Source organism: Lithobates pipiens, unplaced genomic scaffold (assembly GCF_037356315.1).
Source record: "Lithobates pipiens isolate NorthernLeopardFrog02 unplaced genomic scaffold, aLitPip1_a1.2 Scaffold_8, whole genome shotgun sequence".
In the NCBI taxonomy this organism is placed as follows: domain Eukaryota; kingdom Metazoa; phylum Chordata; class Amphibia; order Anura; family Ranidae; genus Lithobates; species Lithobates pipiens.
The window spans coordinates 308358560-308374524 of NW_027507903.1; the positions used below are offsets into that span (position 1 = coordinate 308358560).

Here is a 15965-nt window from a genome sequence, read left to right on the forward strand (position 1 = left end):
TCATGCCTTCTCTACCTGGCCATGTAAGAGCCACAGTAATTGTAAATTAACTAGGGGAAAGGAAGGATTACACTTGTGGACTTTTAGAAACCATAATAAAATGAAAGCCTAAATTGACCTAAAAACAAAATAAGTACAAGGGACGTTACTTACCTGCAATGTGTTCCTTGTGCTTCTGTCTTCTAGTTCAGTAATAATCTTCCTCTCCCACTGCCCCTCCTCACCCCCAACCACTGTAAACATCCAGTGAAGTGGCAGTGAATAGTACTGAGAAGTTGTCCCAGGCTTTCAAGAATGCCCAACTATGCCCGGCCCTTCTGCCTAGCTACTCCTTTCATAGCAGCTGACATGTTATAGGCTTCATCATTTATCACATTTGTCTGTTCATTTATGGGATGTGTGTGGTTATAGAGGTGGTTTAATCCTGCCAGATGGCTCACTAGGTATGATATAACCATTTATTAGCAATATAATTTAATACAATTACTCCTTACCTAGATGCTAGCCTTCCTACTTTAACACCTCCCCCAGTCGCCAGGGGAGGCTCGCCCCGGGGTTCCCTAGGCGCCGCGGTTGGTGCATTGAGTGGGGTAAGAACCATAGATATATCCTTTGTTGTTAACCTTTCCGATGTATTTTTGTTCTTTATCTTATTATATTTATACCTCTTTACAGATGTATATGTTTCCTGAAGAAGCTCATTTAGAGTGAAACTAGTAGAAACATGTCACCACCTATACCTGTTTGTGCATTGTCAAATGTTTTTATTATCGAAATAAACTTTATTTGTATTTTAACTTCGGTTCAATAATTCTATATCACTGGTTTACCATGTATCGCAATAGTCCACTAGCTCGCTGTTGTTTTCGGTAGGCCTGGTGTGGGAACCAGACCTCCCGGTTTATATTGTTCTGAACAACAGCATGTTTACTGTGGGAATATGGATGCGACTCCTTGCAGATTCACAGCTGGCTTTCCACTGTGCATGTCCAGGCCATGATGGGCATTGTGAATGGTCTCGCAGAAGGCTGCAGGCCAAAACGGGAAGGGGGGGGAGGTGAACTCCCTCTTGGATCACCTAGGTCCTAGGCAATCTAAGTGGAAGTGGGAACCCATCAAAACCTGGAACCCGCTCCCCCCAAAAAAAATCAGAATATGCCAAATGTGGTAGAGGAAGGCGGAGGAGGACGTAAAGCAGAACTTCTCCTTTTGGGTAAAGTTCTGCTTTAAGTCAAATCAAAATTGCCATCTAAACTATTCTTTTTACTATCTATTTGAGATGCGCTGTTTCATACAATTTGCTGATGTGTTCTACAGCTGCATCTGTGAACAGCAGGACAAAAGTTATACTAAGAAAAAGCTAGATGTCATTCATATCCAGATCATCAGAACCTTTACTGAGGTACGTGTGTTTAACTACATAACACTGCTGTTTGCACAAAACACAAATGACATCTAGCCATAATATTTTATTGTCTCATTGTATTTGTTAAATAGATAGATAGACAGACAGACAGACAGACAGATAGATTTCAAAGCTCATTATGATTAATACTTTGATTACAATTAATGTGATTATTATTATTATCTCCATCTCTACTGTATATTCTCTTGAGAAGTGATCACCTTTACGATACGTAAGGCATGGAGTGTGACACCACTAGAGGGAAGGTCATGGCATTGTTGTGCATATGTGCTAAACAACTAAGGTCTAAAGATGTGGCAATAAGGAAGGCATCATATTAAAATGTGAGGTAACCACATCTTACCATATTCTGATTTTTATCTAAATGTTTTTTTTTTAAATATGCTTACCTGTTCTGGTGGGGGTAATGATTCCTCCTCAAATTTTTGGATGAATTCCTCGAGCTGAGAAACCATTTGGCAGATACCATCATCTACCCATCTCTTGAAGTTTGCCTCTGTGGCCATGCTACATTGCATCTATAAATACATGAAAAAGCTTTACATAGTGATTCACTAAAGTTTTCATGAATGTTAGAATGAAAATAATGTACAGGCATGCCCACTTTTAAGTACACAATGGGATTTATTTACTAAAGCTGGAAAGTGAAAAATCAGGCTCACTTCTGCATAGAACCCAATCAGCTTCCAGGTTTTATTACCAAAGCTTAATTGAACGATCTGGGGTTAGAAGCTCATTGGTTTCTATGCAGAACTGAGTCTGATTTTGCACTTTCCAGCTTTAGTAAATAAACCCCATTGTGTACTTAAAAGTGGGGTATGCTTGTAACAATGTCTGTTTCCTTTTATGAATATTACAATGAACACAAGCATTGCTCTTGGTACAAAATTAGTTGTCAAATATTTTTACATAAGTGATGTTCTTAAGAGTGTGACAGATGGTAGCATCCTAAAATCGCACATCTTTCATGGATCAGTGCTAGCCATTTATCATATTAAGATGTCATTTTGTAGTTTCCTTCAGCAACTAGACAGAATAATGCAATAAGTAAAAAAAAAAAAAAAAAAAAAAAAGGATGGTGGCTTGTATCTTCAGGGATAAAATGTTTGGAGCAAGACCCAATAGCTCAAGGTGCTGGAGTTAGTTAGTAAGTGGCAAATTAGTGAAACGTTTGACCAAACCCCTTACTCTTTTCATTTTTAATTCCTGACCCTTACTGCACATTACACACTCTTGTCCCCTGAATTCTCTGCATTACATATTATTGACCCCAGCTCTCTGACATCTGTTATGTACCCCTAAACCTAGCTCTGACTGCAGCGCTCTGTGATTTATGTACTCCTGACCCTTGCACTATGTGTACTGCACACCCCTTGCAGACTCCTGCACTATATTCACAATATTGTACATTACATACGTTTCACCAAAGTGTTCATTGTCTCAACAGTTTCTGATGGCTAACTGGCACTGGGACTAATGCCGCGTACACACGACGGAATTTGGCTCAAGCTGTCTTGCCTACACACGGTCACATCAAATTCTGATCATTTATAACGTGGTGACGTACAACGTGTACGACGTGACTAGAAATAGGAAGTTCAATAGCCAGTAGCCAATAGCTTCTGTCTCGTAGTTGAATCTGAGCATGCGTGATTTTTGGCGTGTCGGAATTGCATATACACAATCGGAATTACCGATAGAAAGTTTCTCCGTCAGGAAAATTGAGAACATACTATCAATTTTTGGCTGGCAGAAATTCGGACAGCTAAATTCCGATGGAGCATACATGCATTTTCCGATGAAAAGCTCTCATCTGTCTTTTTCTGTCCGGAATTCCGATCGCGTGCACGCGGCATAAGAATGCACCTCAGTCTCAGAGTGGCAGCCCTGGGGAGTGGTGGCAAACTGGCCTGCTTTCGGTCTCTCCCCTTGACATGTGACATATCACCTGACCCTAGAAGAAGGAGAAGACACCACTTTTAAATTTGTACAAAACTGACACATACTTACCTCCAATAATCAGACGTTTGTAAGGTTCCAGCGATCGGCTGGTGTGGGATAAGTAACTCCAGCACATGTGCAGAAGTTCATTCCGCCATCAAAATACCATGTGAGAATTAACACAGAGCTGCATATATGCAATTCAGTAAACATTCTACAGAGGGCTGGAGATACGTTTTATTTTCTTGCAGAAGAGACAGCTGCATGTCTCTTTTCAGAAAAATAACCTGGCTGCTCTCAGTTTTTTTAAATGTTCACTTTTGCTTCACTTCAAGGATTGGTAAGCTGCAAAATAATACAGTTTTGTTTTTCAGTTTAGAAAAGCTTTCACACTGCAGCACCATTCATTTCTATGGACCTGCTGGAGGCCGCCAATGGGCAGAGTCATCCCACAGGATGGAATGGGACCATGGTGCATTTGCACAGAGAAAAAGAGTCAGCAAAGCTTTTCTATCTGAATGCTTTCGAAACACATGATTAGAGCCGAAAGCTCTAACTGCCTTCAAAAAGGTGGGCTCAGGGTGCAGAGCACCGTGCCTGAGCCCACCCAGTTGTGTGGCAATAGCGAATTAGTATTCGCTATTGTATTCCTAATTCGCCTCCAGGCCAATCAGGAAGCGGGTCCTGATACCCGATTGGCACTGAGGAGAAGGAGATGCAGGGGAAGCCGCCGTGAAGGAGAAGACCTAGATGAGGTAAGTGCGGGGCTGGTGGGCAGACGGACAAGCAAGTGACGGGGGGTTATCGACCAACTGGGGGGGTGGCATTTGTTTTGCTTGCCGCCCCCCCAAAATGGAGCACCAGCCACTACTGAGGCTGAACTGTACAGTGAACATCACTCAATCTGGGCTGAAAGTAAGTACATAACTAGCGTGCTACACTCGCGTGGGGTGGCGGGAATTAAATAAAGACTAACTTCATCTTTAGTGAAGCACACCTATATTCAACTACTTATAAGAACATTCGTTCACTGGAATTGACAAATAAAGAGTTCAAAAAAGGGCTGCAAACATTTATCTTTCCTATAGAATATGCAGATCCAGGCTTCTATCAGTGATGACCACATATGTAAAGGCCTTGGCACTGATCTTTCACTTCAACAGAGATCACATGACCGAGATTTGAGATCACCAATGGAGAAAGTCTGGGGTAGCATTTTCTTCATAAAAGGTAAATGTTAAAGCGGAGCTCCAGGCTCCTTCATAAAAACTAAAATTCAGCAGCTACAAATACTGTAGCTGCTGACTTTTAATATTAGGACACTTACTTGTCCACAAATCCAGCAGTGTCTTCACCCAAACCAATTTTTTAGTCGGCTCTAATGTTGCTGCCGCCATCTCAGCTAACAGAAACTGGCTTTAAAGCCGGCTCCCTACTGCGCATACACGAAGCATGCTGCGCTTTGTAAATGGCCCTGTGGCAGGGGGGACGAACTTCTGACTGAGTGGCAGCGGAGGGGGGGAGAAGCAAACAAACGTAGCTTCCTCTTTAAGCCATTTTATTACTCTGTTTATACATCTTAGATATTTATTAGCATGAACCATTTTAAAAATTATACTATTTAAAGATGAATTCCAGGTATGGGTATTTTATGCATAGTTACATGTGTCCAGCTTGGGGCTATGGGGTGGATTTAGTGAAGGTAAATAGACAGTGCATTTTGAAAGTGCAGTGGCACTTATTTTTCTGATTTCCATCATTCAATCTTGTGCAAAAATATTTTTTTCCTTGCATTTTCCCTGATTTGATAGTCTTTACAAAGTGAAGCTTCACGACATTCACTAAGCTCTGAGCTAAATGAGTGCAACAACTACACTTGCAAAGTGCACAGTCTATTTGCCTTTAGGAAATCCACCCCTTTGTATATACCATACCTGGCAGATGCCCCTGGAAGCTGAAAATCAATGAAATAGACACTGCTACTCCAGTAAATGCCACTTGCTTTCAGGTGCCACTCCAAGCAGTTACCCCCGCTGCATTTGAGACACAGAAGGTCACCCACCTGGCACAAGTGGTATTTAGAAAATAAATAAAATTAAAAAAATAACTGCGCTAGTGTTACAAATATCCCCCCCCCCCCCCCCCCAAAAAAAATAGTTCCAAACACACTATGAGATATTCATCATCAATACAAATATAAATAAAAAGTACTGCACAAACACATGAAAATAATTTACAATAATAATAGCAATAGCATTTTCTTAATGAATACAAAGCATTCTCTGATTGGATGAGGTGGAGAGCATGACTTCACCACCCTGACTCTTCCCCTAGTCCTATCAGTTATGGTATATAGTTAGATTGGTCCAAGCTGGACTAATGTAACTATGTATAAAATATCCATACCTGGGATTCTTTTTTAAAGTATAATTAAAGACGACTTTTTTTTTAGTTTTGGACAGATTGGAGATTTGAATGGCTGTTAAGTTTTTATTGCTACCTATGCCCCATCAGGGAAATTCAGTCTCTCTATTTGTCTGATTTTATTGTTATCCTTTAACCGTTTCAGCCCCGGAAGAATTTACCCTCTTCCTGACAAGAGCACTTTTTGCGATTTGGCACTGCGTCGCTTTAACTGACAAATGCGCGGTCGTGCGATGTTGCACCCAAACAAAATTGACGTCCTTTTTTTCCCCACAAATAGAGCTTTCTTTTCGTTGGTATTTGATCACCTCTGCGTTTTTTATTTTTTGCGCTATAAACAAAAAAATAGTGACAATTTTGAAAAAAAAAACACAATATTTTTTACTTTATGCTATAATAAATATCCCCACTTTTAAAAAAAAAAACAATTTTTTTTCTTAGTTTAGGCTGATACATATTCTTCTACAAATTTTGGTAAAAAAAAAAATCACAATAAGCATTTATTGATTGGTTTGCGCAAAATTTATATCGTTTACAAAATAGGGGATAGTTTATGGCATTTTTATTAATATTTTTTTTTTACTAGTAATGGTGGCGATCTGCGATTTTTATTGTGACTGCGACATTATGGCGGACACATCGGACATTTTTGACACATTTTTTGGGACCATTGTCATTTATACAGCAATCAGTGCTATACAAATGTACTGATTCCTGTGTAAATGACAGTGGCAGTGAAGGGGTTAACCAGGGGGTGGCAGTGTAGGGGTTAAGTGTGTCCTAGGGGCGTGTTACTAACTGTGCGGGGCTGGGCTATGTCTTAGTAAACACTGATCTCTGCTCCAATCAAATGGAGCAGAGATCAGTGTCACTTGTTTCTAGGCAAAACGGGGAGATGCTGTTTACATCGGCATCTACCCATTCAGCCTCCCCGTGAGATAATCGCGGGTATCTCTGTGGCGATCGAGTCCTCGGGACCCGCGACCGGACTCACGGGGTTCCCGACTGGCACGTGCGCACGAGGCGCATGTGATGGCAAATACAAATGGACGTACCTGTACGCCAATTTGCCTGTCCGTGCCATTCTGCCGACGTACATCGTCGTGCGCTGGTCGGGAAGTGATTAATACAGCGATCAATGCTATAAAAATGCATTGATTACTGTAAAAATGTCACTAGCAGTGAAGGGCTTAACACTAGGGGGCGATCAAGGGGTTAACTGTTTCCTGGGAGGTGATTCTAACTGAAGGAGGAGGGAACTGACTAGAAGAAGTGACGGATTGTGGTTCCTAGCTAATAGGAACACACGATCTGTCACTCCTGTCAGAACAGAACAGAACAGGGAACACACTCGTCCCTGTTCTGTGTCTCCTGATCACAATCGCTCATGGTCGGTGGTCATCGCGACCGTCGGCCCCAAGCATCGGCACCCCTGCTGTGCAACAGGCTCCTGCTATCCCAACCCCGCTAGCCAACATATAGCTATGACGGCTCATGCAGGGGAGCCAAATTGCCGCAGTATAACTGCGGCGGTTGGTCGGGAAGCGGTTAAAAGTGAAAGTAAAAGCCACATTTTGGGTTGTCCTCAGGACAGTAATAGAGGGGAATCTTCCAATGTTGACACTAGTTCTGGTGACCTGGGGGCCCAATGGATTCTCTTAATTTGCACAAATTTCCTCTCACTTCCTGTTTTGGCTACGGGACAGGAAGTTAAGATTAAAAAAAAACACCCCCAAAAAAAAATCTTAAAAAACTAAAAACTGGGCAGACTCGATGGACTACTGTCTTTTTCTGCCGTGACTTTTCTATGTTTATATCTCCCCAATGGGACAAAGATAGCAACAAAAAAAAAATAAAAAATGACAGGAGTTATAGCCCTCCCTTACTCCAAAATAAAAAAATAAAAAAAGTTTTGCTGATAGTTCTTCTTTAATGCCTAACTCAATAGTTAGTACATTTTCAAACATATTAGGTTCTGTGAGGTGTGATATAAAAAAAAGACATAAAATGGTCAATTACGTTTTTTATGCTATAAATGATTACGCTTCATTTATGATGACCAGAGTACCCAGCAGTTTAGAAGATACTTTGTTACCTCTGAAGCTTGTGTTTCTGCTACATGCTGTCCTTGCTCTGACAATTCTTTCTGCAATGCCATAAAGGTAGACAAGATGTTCTGAAGCCACTGCCAGGACAGGGAGATACACTGTGGAAGCTCAGACATGAGCATGGCATGGATGCCCTTATAGTTGTTAATAATATCCTCCTCTTCCCATGTCATTTTACCAGTCTCACTATACTTCTCCTCAAGGATTTCATAGTCCAAAAGTTTGTCTGCTCTTTTCTTGATCAGATTCTTTGGTCCCTTTAAGCATTCTGAAAGGTTACATATGGGTTGAAGGACCAGTAACTGCAACCTCCTCTTCTGCAATCAGAAAATACATATATTTTTAGTTCTCTATAGGTTTATATTATAGGCATACCTTTTTCTCTTGTCACTGATGCCGATAACAGCCCAGTACTAGGACTTTGAATCAAAGGCCCCTTCCCCACAAAAGGTTATTGCTGCCATTGGCTTATTAATTACCACACCAATAAACAAGCATTCGACCACATGCTGCCGCACTGTCATTTACCTTAAACTACTAGTATATTCAACCTATTTTAATGTATATTCAATTTAAAGCAAAAGAATAGTTTCTTTTCAATGAGTGCTTTTTGGGGTTACTGCAATGTTTAACTTAAAATAAAAAAAATTTCATTAAAATTATTTTAATAACACATTCAGAATTTTTACAAAGTTTTAGATTTTTATTATATTGAAAATAGAAATGTGTATATTTGCCAGTAGAGGGAGAACTCTCCATTGGTCGCTTGGTGTAATTACTCTGGCTCCTAGAGCTAAACTCCAGGTATTAGTTGTATTGCATGCTTATACCCCGTACACGTGATCCGATTATTGGATAATAAAAATCGCTTTCGGATAGATCGTTCGATAATCTGATCATTAGTACATAGCTTTCGGCAGACAATCACGACAGTCCGTCCAACCAAATCCGAAGGGACAAACACAAAAACTCTGCTAGGAAAACAGCCCATCATACGGCAACCATGTAATCATTACAGTTAAGCCCCATACACACTATCAGATTTTCTGTTGATTTTTTCCTTCAGATTTACCAAAATCATGTAATATGAGATCAAACCTTAGGAGTTTCAATGTGTATGCAATCAGGCAGGCCCTTGTACTACATGGTTTTGGTAAATCTGAAGACAAAAATCAGCAGAAAATCTGATAGTGTGTATGGGGCTTTATACTGGTCTACCTTGGGGTAATATAATGTCTAGTACACATGATCCAATTGTTGGCCAACCAAGCATCAGATTTTTGTCCTAAGGGCGTGTGCCTGGATCCTGTCTTGCATACTAACGGTACACAATTTTTGTGCAAAAAAAAAAAAAACGCAAACGTAGTGAGGTACTACGAGGAATTTCAGCTCTTGAGCACCACCCTTTGGGCACCTTCTGCTAATTTCATGTTTGGTGAGCATTGATTCCAAGCATGAGTGTTTGTATTTTTAACTTTTGTGTGACGGACTTATGTACTGACCATCAGAAAATCTGACAACCAACCGTTGTCCACAGAAAATGTACTTGCATGTCATCCAACATTTGTTAGCAGAAAGTTGGACAACAATTGTCAAAAGGAGCGTACTAACGGTCAGATTTTAGGACAACGGTCTGTCAACACAGACTCCCCTGCCAACAATCGGATTGTGTGTACGAGGCTTAAGTATATGGATTTCATACCTGGGGCAGCTGACAATTACTGTAGATCATGGCTATCACTGTAGTAGTGCCGACTACTTCAGTGATTGTCTGCTTCCACAGCTGTCCTTAGGAATGTAATATGCACATTTACATTGGTCCAAGCTGAACCCATATAAACATGCGATACAGATCACACTTGCATTTCATCTTTAACTACTTAAGGACTGAGATTCTTTCTGAGATTTGGTGTTTAAAAGTTAAAAACATTTTTTTATGTTAGAAAATTACTTAGAACCCCAAAACATTATATATATATATATATATATATATATATATATATATATATATATATATATATATATATATATATATATATATATATATATATATATATTTTTTTTTTTTTTTTTCTAACACCCTAGAGAATAAAATGGTGGCCATTGCAATACTTTCTGACACACTGTATTTGCACAGCGGTCTTATAAGCACACTTATTTGGAAAAAATACACTTTTTTGAGTTAAAACATAAGACAATAGTAAAGTTAGTCCAATTTTTTTTTATATTTTGAAAGATAATGTTACACCGAGTAAATTGATACTCAACATGTCATGCTTCAAAACTTCACCCACTTGTGGAATGGCGACAAACTTTTATCCTTAAAAATCTCCATCGGCGACATTTAAAAAATTCTACAGGTTGAATGTTTAGACTTACAGAGGGGGTCTAGGGCTAGAACTATTGCTCTCGGTCTACCGATCACAGTGATACCTCACATGTGTGGTTTGAATACAGTTTTCATATGCGGGCGCTGCTCATGTATGCGTTCGCTTCTGCACGCAAGCTCGGCGGGACGGGGCGCCTTTAAAAAAAATGTTTTTCTTTTCTTATTTATTTTACCTTTTATTTTTTTACACTGTTCTTTGAAAAAAAAAAATTGTGTCACTTTTATTCCTATTACAAGGAATGTAAACATCCCTTGAAATAGAAAAAAAGCATGACAGGACCCCTTAAATATGAGATCTGGGGTCAAAAAAAAATAAAATAAATAAATATATATATTATTTTTTTTCGTGTCATTTAAAAAAACAAAACAAATATCCCTTTAAGAGCTATGGGCGGAAGTGACGTTTTGACATCGATTCCGCCCTGCATTGGTATGGAGATGGGTGGGGGCCATCTTCCCCTCACTCGTCTCCATGCCAAGCCAGGGACAGGACACAGGCTGCCAACTGCTCCGGTAAGAGGCGGAGGGCACCGGAGAGCGCTGCTGGGGGGGGGGGGGCCCGCTGCCGTTAAAAGTAAACTTGCGGCGTATCCGCCACAGAGACCACTTATCTTGAAGCGGACCGCCTGCTGAAGAAGAGGATACTAGGGTTATGGCAGCTAGCTGTTGCCATAACAACGGTATTCATCTTCAAAGTAGCGATGTAAAACACCGGCGGTCCATAAGTGGTTAAGGCCTGGTTCACACCTTTACATTTTTAAGTGTGTTTTCAGTTTTGCAGAAACTCACTATAGGGCATTTAACATGGTTTCCTATGGATGTAGTTCACATCTGTGCATTTTCTGGAAAGGGCCAGAGATTTTTTTCTGGTTTTTGGTTCCATACACTTCAATGGATCAAAAGCGTGTATTGAAAAATGCAAAATGCACCTGCAATATCTAAACTACAACATGCATAGGTGTAAATCAGGCCTAATTGTTGAGATAAGATATCAGCTTTATAGGAAATGCATTGTTTTTAATGTGGTATTTGATTCAAACTTACACTGTGAGAAGGAGCAGCAAAGCACAACCACTATGTAGAACAGCAATGTGTAATGACCAATAAATATATAGATCTATAACAATAGAGTGCCTTGAAAAAGTATTTATACCCCTTGAAATTTTGTCATGTTACAACCAAAAACGTAAATAATGTATTTTATTGGGATTTTATTAATAGACCAATACAAGGTGGCACATAACTGTGAAGTTGAAGGAAAATTATAAATGTTTTTCATCATTTTTCACAAATAAATATGTGAAAAGTGTGGCATGCATTAATATTAACCCCCCCTGAATAAATACTTTGTAGAACCACCTTTTGCTGCAATTACACCTGCAAGTGGGGATGTCTCTACCAGCTTTTCACATGTAAATAGTTACATTTTTGTCCATTCTTCTTTGCAAAATAGCTCAAGCTCTGTCAGATTGGATGGAGAGTGTCTTGTGAACAGCAATTTTCAAGTCTTGCCACAGATTCTTAATTGGATTTAGTTCTGGACTTTGACTGGACTATTCTGAGACTTGAATATGCTTTGATATAAACCAATGTTTCTCAACTCCAGTCCTCAAGTACCCCCAATAGGTCATGTTTTCAGGATTTCCGTCAGATGAAACGGCTATGGTAATTACTAAGGCAGTGAAACTGATCAAATCACCTGTGCAAAATAATGGAAGGCCTGAAAACATGACCTGTGAGTACTTGAGGACTGGAGTTCAGAAACATTGATCTAAACCATTTAATTGTAGCTCTGGCATGTTTAGGGTTGTTGTCTTGCTGGAAGGCTTAAGTCTTTGGCTCCATCCATCTTCCCATCAACACTGACCAGCTTCCCCGTCCCTGCTGATGAAAAGTATCCCCACAACATGATGCTGCCACCACCATGTTTCACGGTGGGGATGGTGTGTTCAGAGTATTGTGCAGTGTTCGTTTTCCGCCACACATAGCATTTTACTTTTAGGCCAAAAAGTTTATTTTGGTATGTATGTTCTCCCTGTGCCTGTATGGGTTTCCTCTGGGTACTCACACCCAACTTTTGCTGTGGTGCTTTGCGCCACACTTCCTCAGCTGCAGTGACCTAACTTTTGATCCTGCACACAGGCCCACTGCTTTCAGAAAATGCACCTGACCTGAGCTCATCATTGTGCATCCGTTCCTCCATTCCAGATGCTTGTATGTGACATCATACACATCACATACATCATACACATCCCATACATCACATGCAAGCACGTGGGCTGAATGTGAGAGGTGGATCAGTAGGATGAGTGTACGAGGACAGGTAGATGTATAGGAGGGTACAGCGGTGGGGAAAATGAGCAGGGAGGTACAGTGGTGGAAGAGATGAGAAGGGGGTTCCACTGTGGGACAGAAGAGCAGTGATTGGGCCAGATGAGAACAGGGTTCAGTTTTGGGACAGACAGGCAGGGGGGGAGAGCAGTGGGGCAGGAGAGCAGGGGGAACAGAGGAGAGACAGTGGTGCAGGAAGTACATTGTTGGGGCAGATGAGAAAGCGGGTTACAGTTGGGCAGAAGGTGAGAAAGCAACTTACAGTGGTGGGGAAGATGAAAAAGCAGGTTACAGTGGTGGGGAATAGGGATGAGCTTCGTGTTCGAGTCGAACGTACGTTCGACTCGAACATTGGCTGTTCGGCCGTTCGGCGAATTCCGAACGTTTGGGCCGTTCGCGTCAAAATTCGAGTGACGCGCGCGCGGACCACAATGCACTGCGGTGGCGCAGTGCATTGCTGCCCCATGATTGGCCAAGCATGCACTGTGACCCCGCATGCTTGGCCAATCGCAGCGCCGGCAGCGAGGAGAGCCATGATTGGCCACAGGCATCCTGCCTGTGACCAATCATAGCTCAGGCTGTGTAGTGCACGCCCCACACTATATAAGGCCGCCTTTGAGGCGGCCTCGTGTAGTGTGTTACTTAGCATCTGAAGCAGTGGGTGTTCTGTGTACCTTCAACACAGTACACACCAATCGTTTTTGGCTGATTTCCTATCTTGCTGCTGTGTAGTGGTTGTTGTCTGTGCCCTGACTGCAGTATACACCACTATATTCACCTCACCTATATAGCTAGTGATCTAGCTTTAACCACTTAACAACTGCCCATTGCCGATTAACGGCTTCAGGGGGGTTGTTTAACTCTGAGAGGCCGTTAATTAACGGCCTCCCAGAATTCTGCTCTCGCGTGCCCCGAGGTGTGCGCACTCGAGAGCATCCGTGACCGCCGGGTCACATCACGGATCACGGTAAACGGCCGCTCATAGCGGCCGTTTACCACGTGATTGCTCCGTCAAATGACGGAGTGATCACTTGGAAACAAACCGGCGTCATGTTATGACGCCTGTTCCTCCCTCCCCTCTCTGTACCGATCGGTACAGCGGAGGGGAAAGAGATCGGTGTCAGCAGCGATGTGGGCTGCATCTGCAGTGCCCACATCGCTGCTCACCGAATTTAACCCCTCAATTCCCTGCCAATACTCTGCAATACCAGTGCATACTCTGCAGTACCCTGCCATTACTCTGCAGTACCCTGCCATTACTCTGCAGTACCCTGCCATTACTCTGCAGTACCCCCCAATACTCTGCAGTACCCCCCAATACTCTGCAGTACCCCCCAATACTCTGCAGTACCCCCCAATACTCTGCAGTACCCTGCTATTACTCTGTAGTACCCCGCCAATACTCTGTAATACCCTGCCATAAATTGCCATACCCAGCCATACTCAGAGATACCCAGCCATACTCGGTGATACCCTGAAATACCCAGCCATAGACGCCCCCCACCCCTCACCGCCCTCCGGTGCTTCTACCAACTCGCCAGTACGATCAAAGCCAGAATCTTTTTTTTATTTTTTATTTCAGGCTTCCCAGCCTAGAGGTGAGATGTGGGGTCATATTGACCCCCCAGATTTCACTGTAAAGAGGACCTGTCACCCCATATTCCTATTACAAGGGATGTTTACATTTCTTGTAATAGGAATAAAAGTGATCAAAAATATATTTTTGGGGAAAAAAATGTCAAACTAAAATAAATAAAGTAAAATGAACAATAAAAAAATAAAATAAAAATTAAAGCGCCCATGTCCCCATGTGCTCGCATGTGCCACACATGTGAGGTATCGCCGAGAATGTTAGAGCGAGAGCAATAATTCTAGTCCTAGACCTCCTCTGCAACTCAAAACATGTAACCAGTAAAAAAAAAATTAAAGCGTCGCCTATGGGGATTTTTTAAGTAGCGACGTTTGGCGCCATTCCACGGGCATGTGCAATTTTGAAGAGTGACATGTTTGATATCTATTTACTCAGCATAACTTCATCTTTCACTTTATGCAAACATTGGGCTAACAAGTGGTTAATAATAGAGCTTGCAGTCAGTAGTGTTAGGAGATAGTGCGTGCTGTCTGCGTGCTCTGTACCCAGTACATACCGCTATAATATAGGGCAGGCCCCTACTTTCAAACATCCAACTTACAAACATCTCCTACTTGCAAACGCAAGGAGACAGCAGCAAGTGGGATGAAAAAAGATGGACGACAAAACAAATTATACAGGGGTGATAACCCTTCCCTATGTTTTCCAAAAAGCTTAAAGATAGTTTTTTTGACTGGAGCTACACTTTAAAAATGTACCGGTTGAAAATGACAAACAGATTCAACTTAACACAACAAACCTACACAGTCCCTGTCTTGTTTGCACCGCCTGTATACTGCTGTTCTGAGTATATAGGGCCTGGGGGCCACACGCATTTCCTTTTTTTAATATGGGTACGGGGTTCCCCTTAATATGCGTACAAGACCCAAATAGGCTGGTAATGGGCAGGGAGGGCCACCCATGCCATGTTTCTCAATGATTTTCAACCATATTGCAGGAACCAGATATAACATTAAAACCACAAGCAGTTTTAAATGGTGTTATTTCCGTTTAATGTCATTTTGTGCAGGGACTGTTCTAAACACGGGAAACACGTGGCACTTCACAGGCATACTACAGACACCCCACAGGCACCATATTTAAAGGAATATTTCACTTTTTTTTTTCACTTTAATCGTCATTAAAATCAGTGCTCCCGCCAAAACGGCAGTTTTTAAAACTTTTTTTTGCAGTGACCCATGTCCCCTGAGGCAGGAGGCAGGTCCACAAACCCTTTTTAGGACACTATCTTGCATATTAGCCGTTAAAATTAGCACTTTCCAATTCGAACGTTCGAGTCCCATAGACTTCAATGGGGTTCTAACGTTCGTACCGAACGCGGGGGTCGTTCGCAAGTTCTGGTGCGAACCGAACCGGGGGGTGTTCGGCTTATCCCTAGTGGGGAAGATGAGAAAGTGGGTTACAGTGGTGGGGAAGATGATAAAGTGGGTTACAGTGGTGGGGAAGATAATAAAGTGGGTTACAGTGGTGGGGAAGATGAGAAAGTGGGTTACAGTGGTGGGGAAGATGAGAAAGTGGGTTACAGTGGTGGGGAAGATGATAAAGTGGGTTACAGTGGTGGGGAAGATGATAAAGTGGGTTACAGTGGTGGGGAAGATGAGAAAGTGGGTTACAGTGTTGCGGCAGATGAGCAGATGGGTTCAGTGTTAGGACAAATGAGAAGGTGACTCAGTAGTGAGACAGAAGAGCATGGGG

At 41.8% G+C, this 15965-nt stretch overlaps 1 protein-coding gene across 1 annotated transcript in view; it reads right to left on the minus strand.

Moving 5' to 3' along the window:
- Positions 1–15965, minus strand: part of ARHGEF37 (Rho guanine nucleotide exchange factor 37) — a 155777-nt gene that overhangs the window by 35881 nt on the left and 103931 nt on the right. The window contains exons 11-12 of the mRNA XM_077472708.1: positions 7887–8216; positions 1816–1944 (exon numbers count right to left, since the gene is read on the minus strand). Of these exons, the coding sequence (XP_077328834.1) occupies positions 1816–1944; positions 7887–8216 (459 nt within the window). The remainder of the gene's footprint in view (positions 1–1815; positions 1945–7886; positions 8217–15965) is intronic.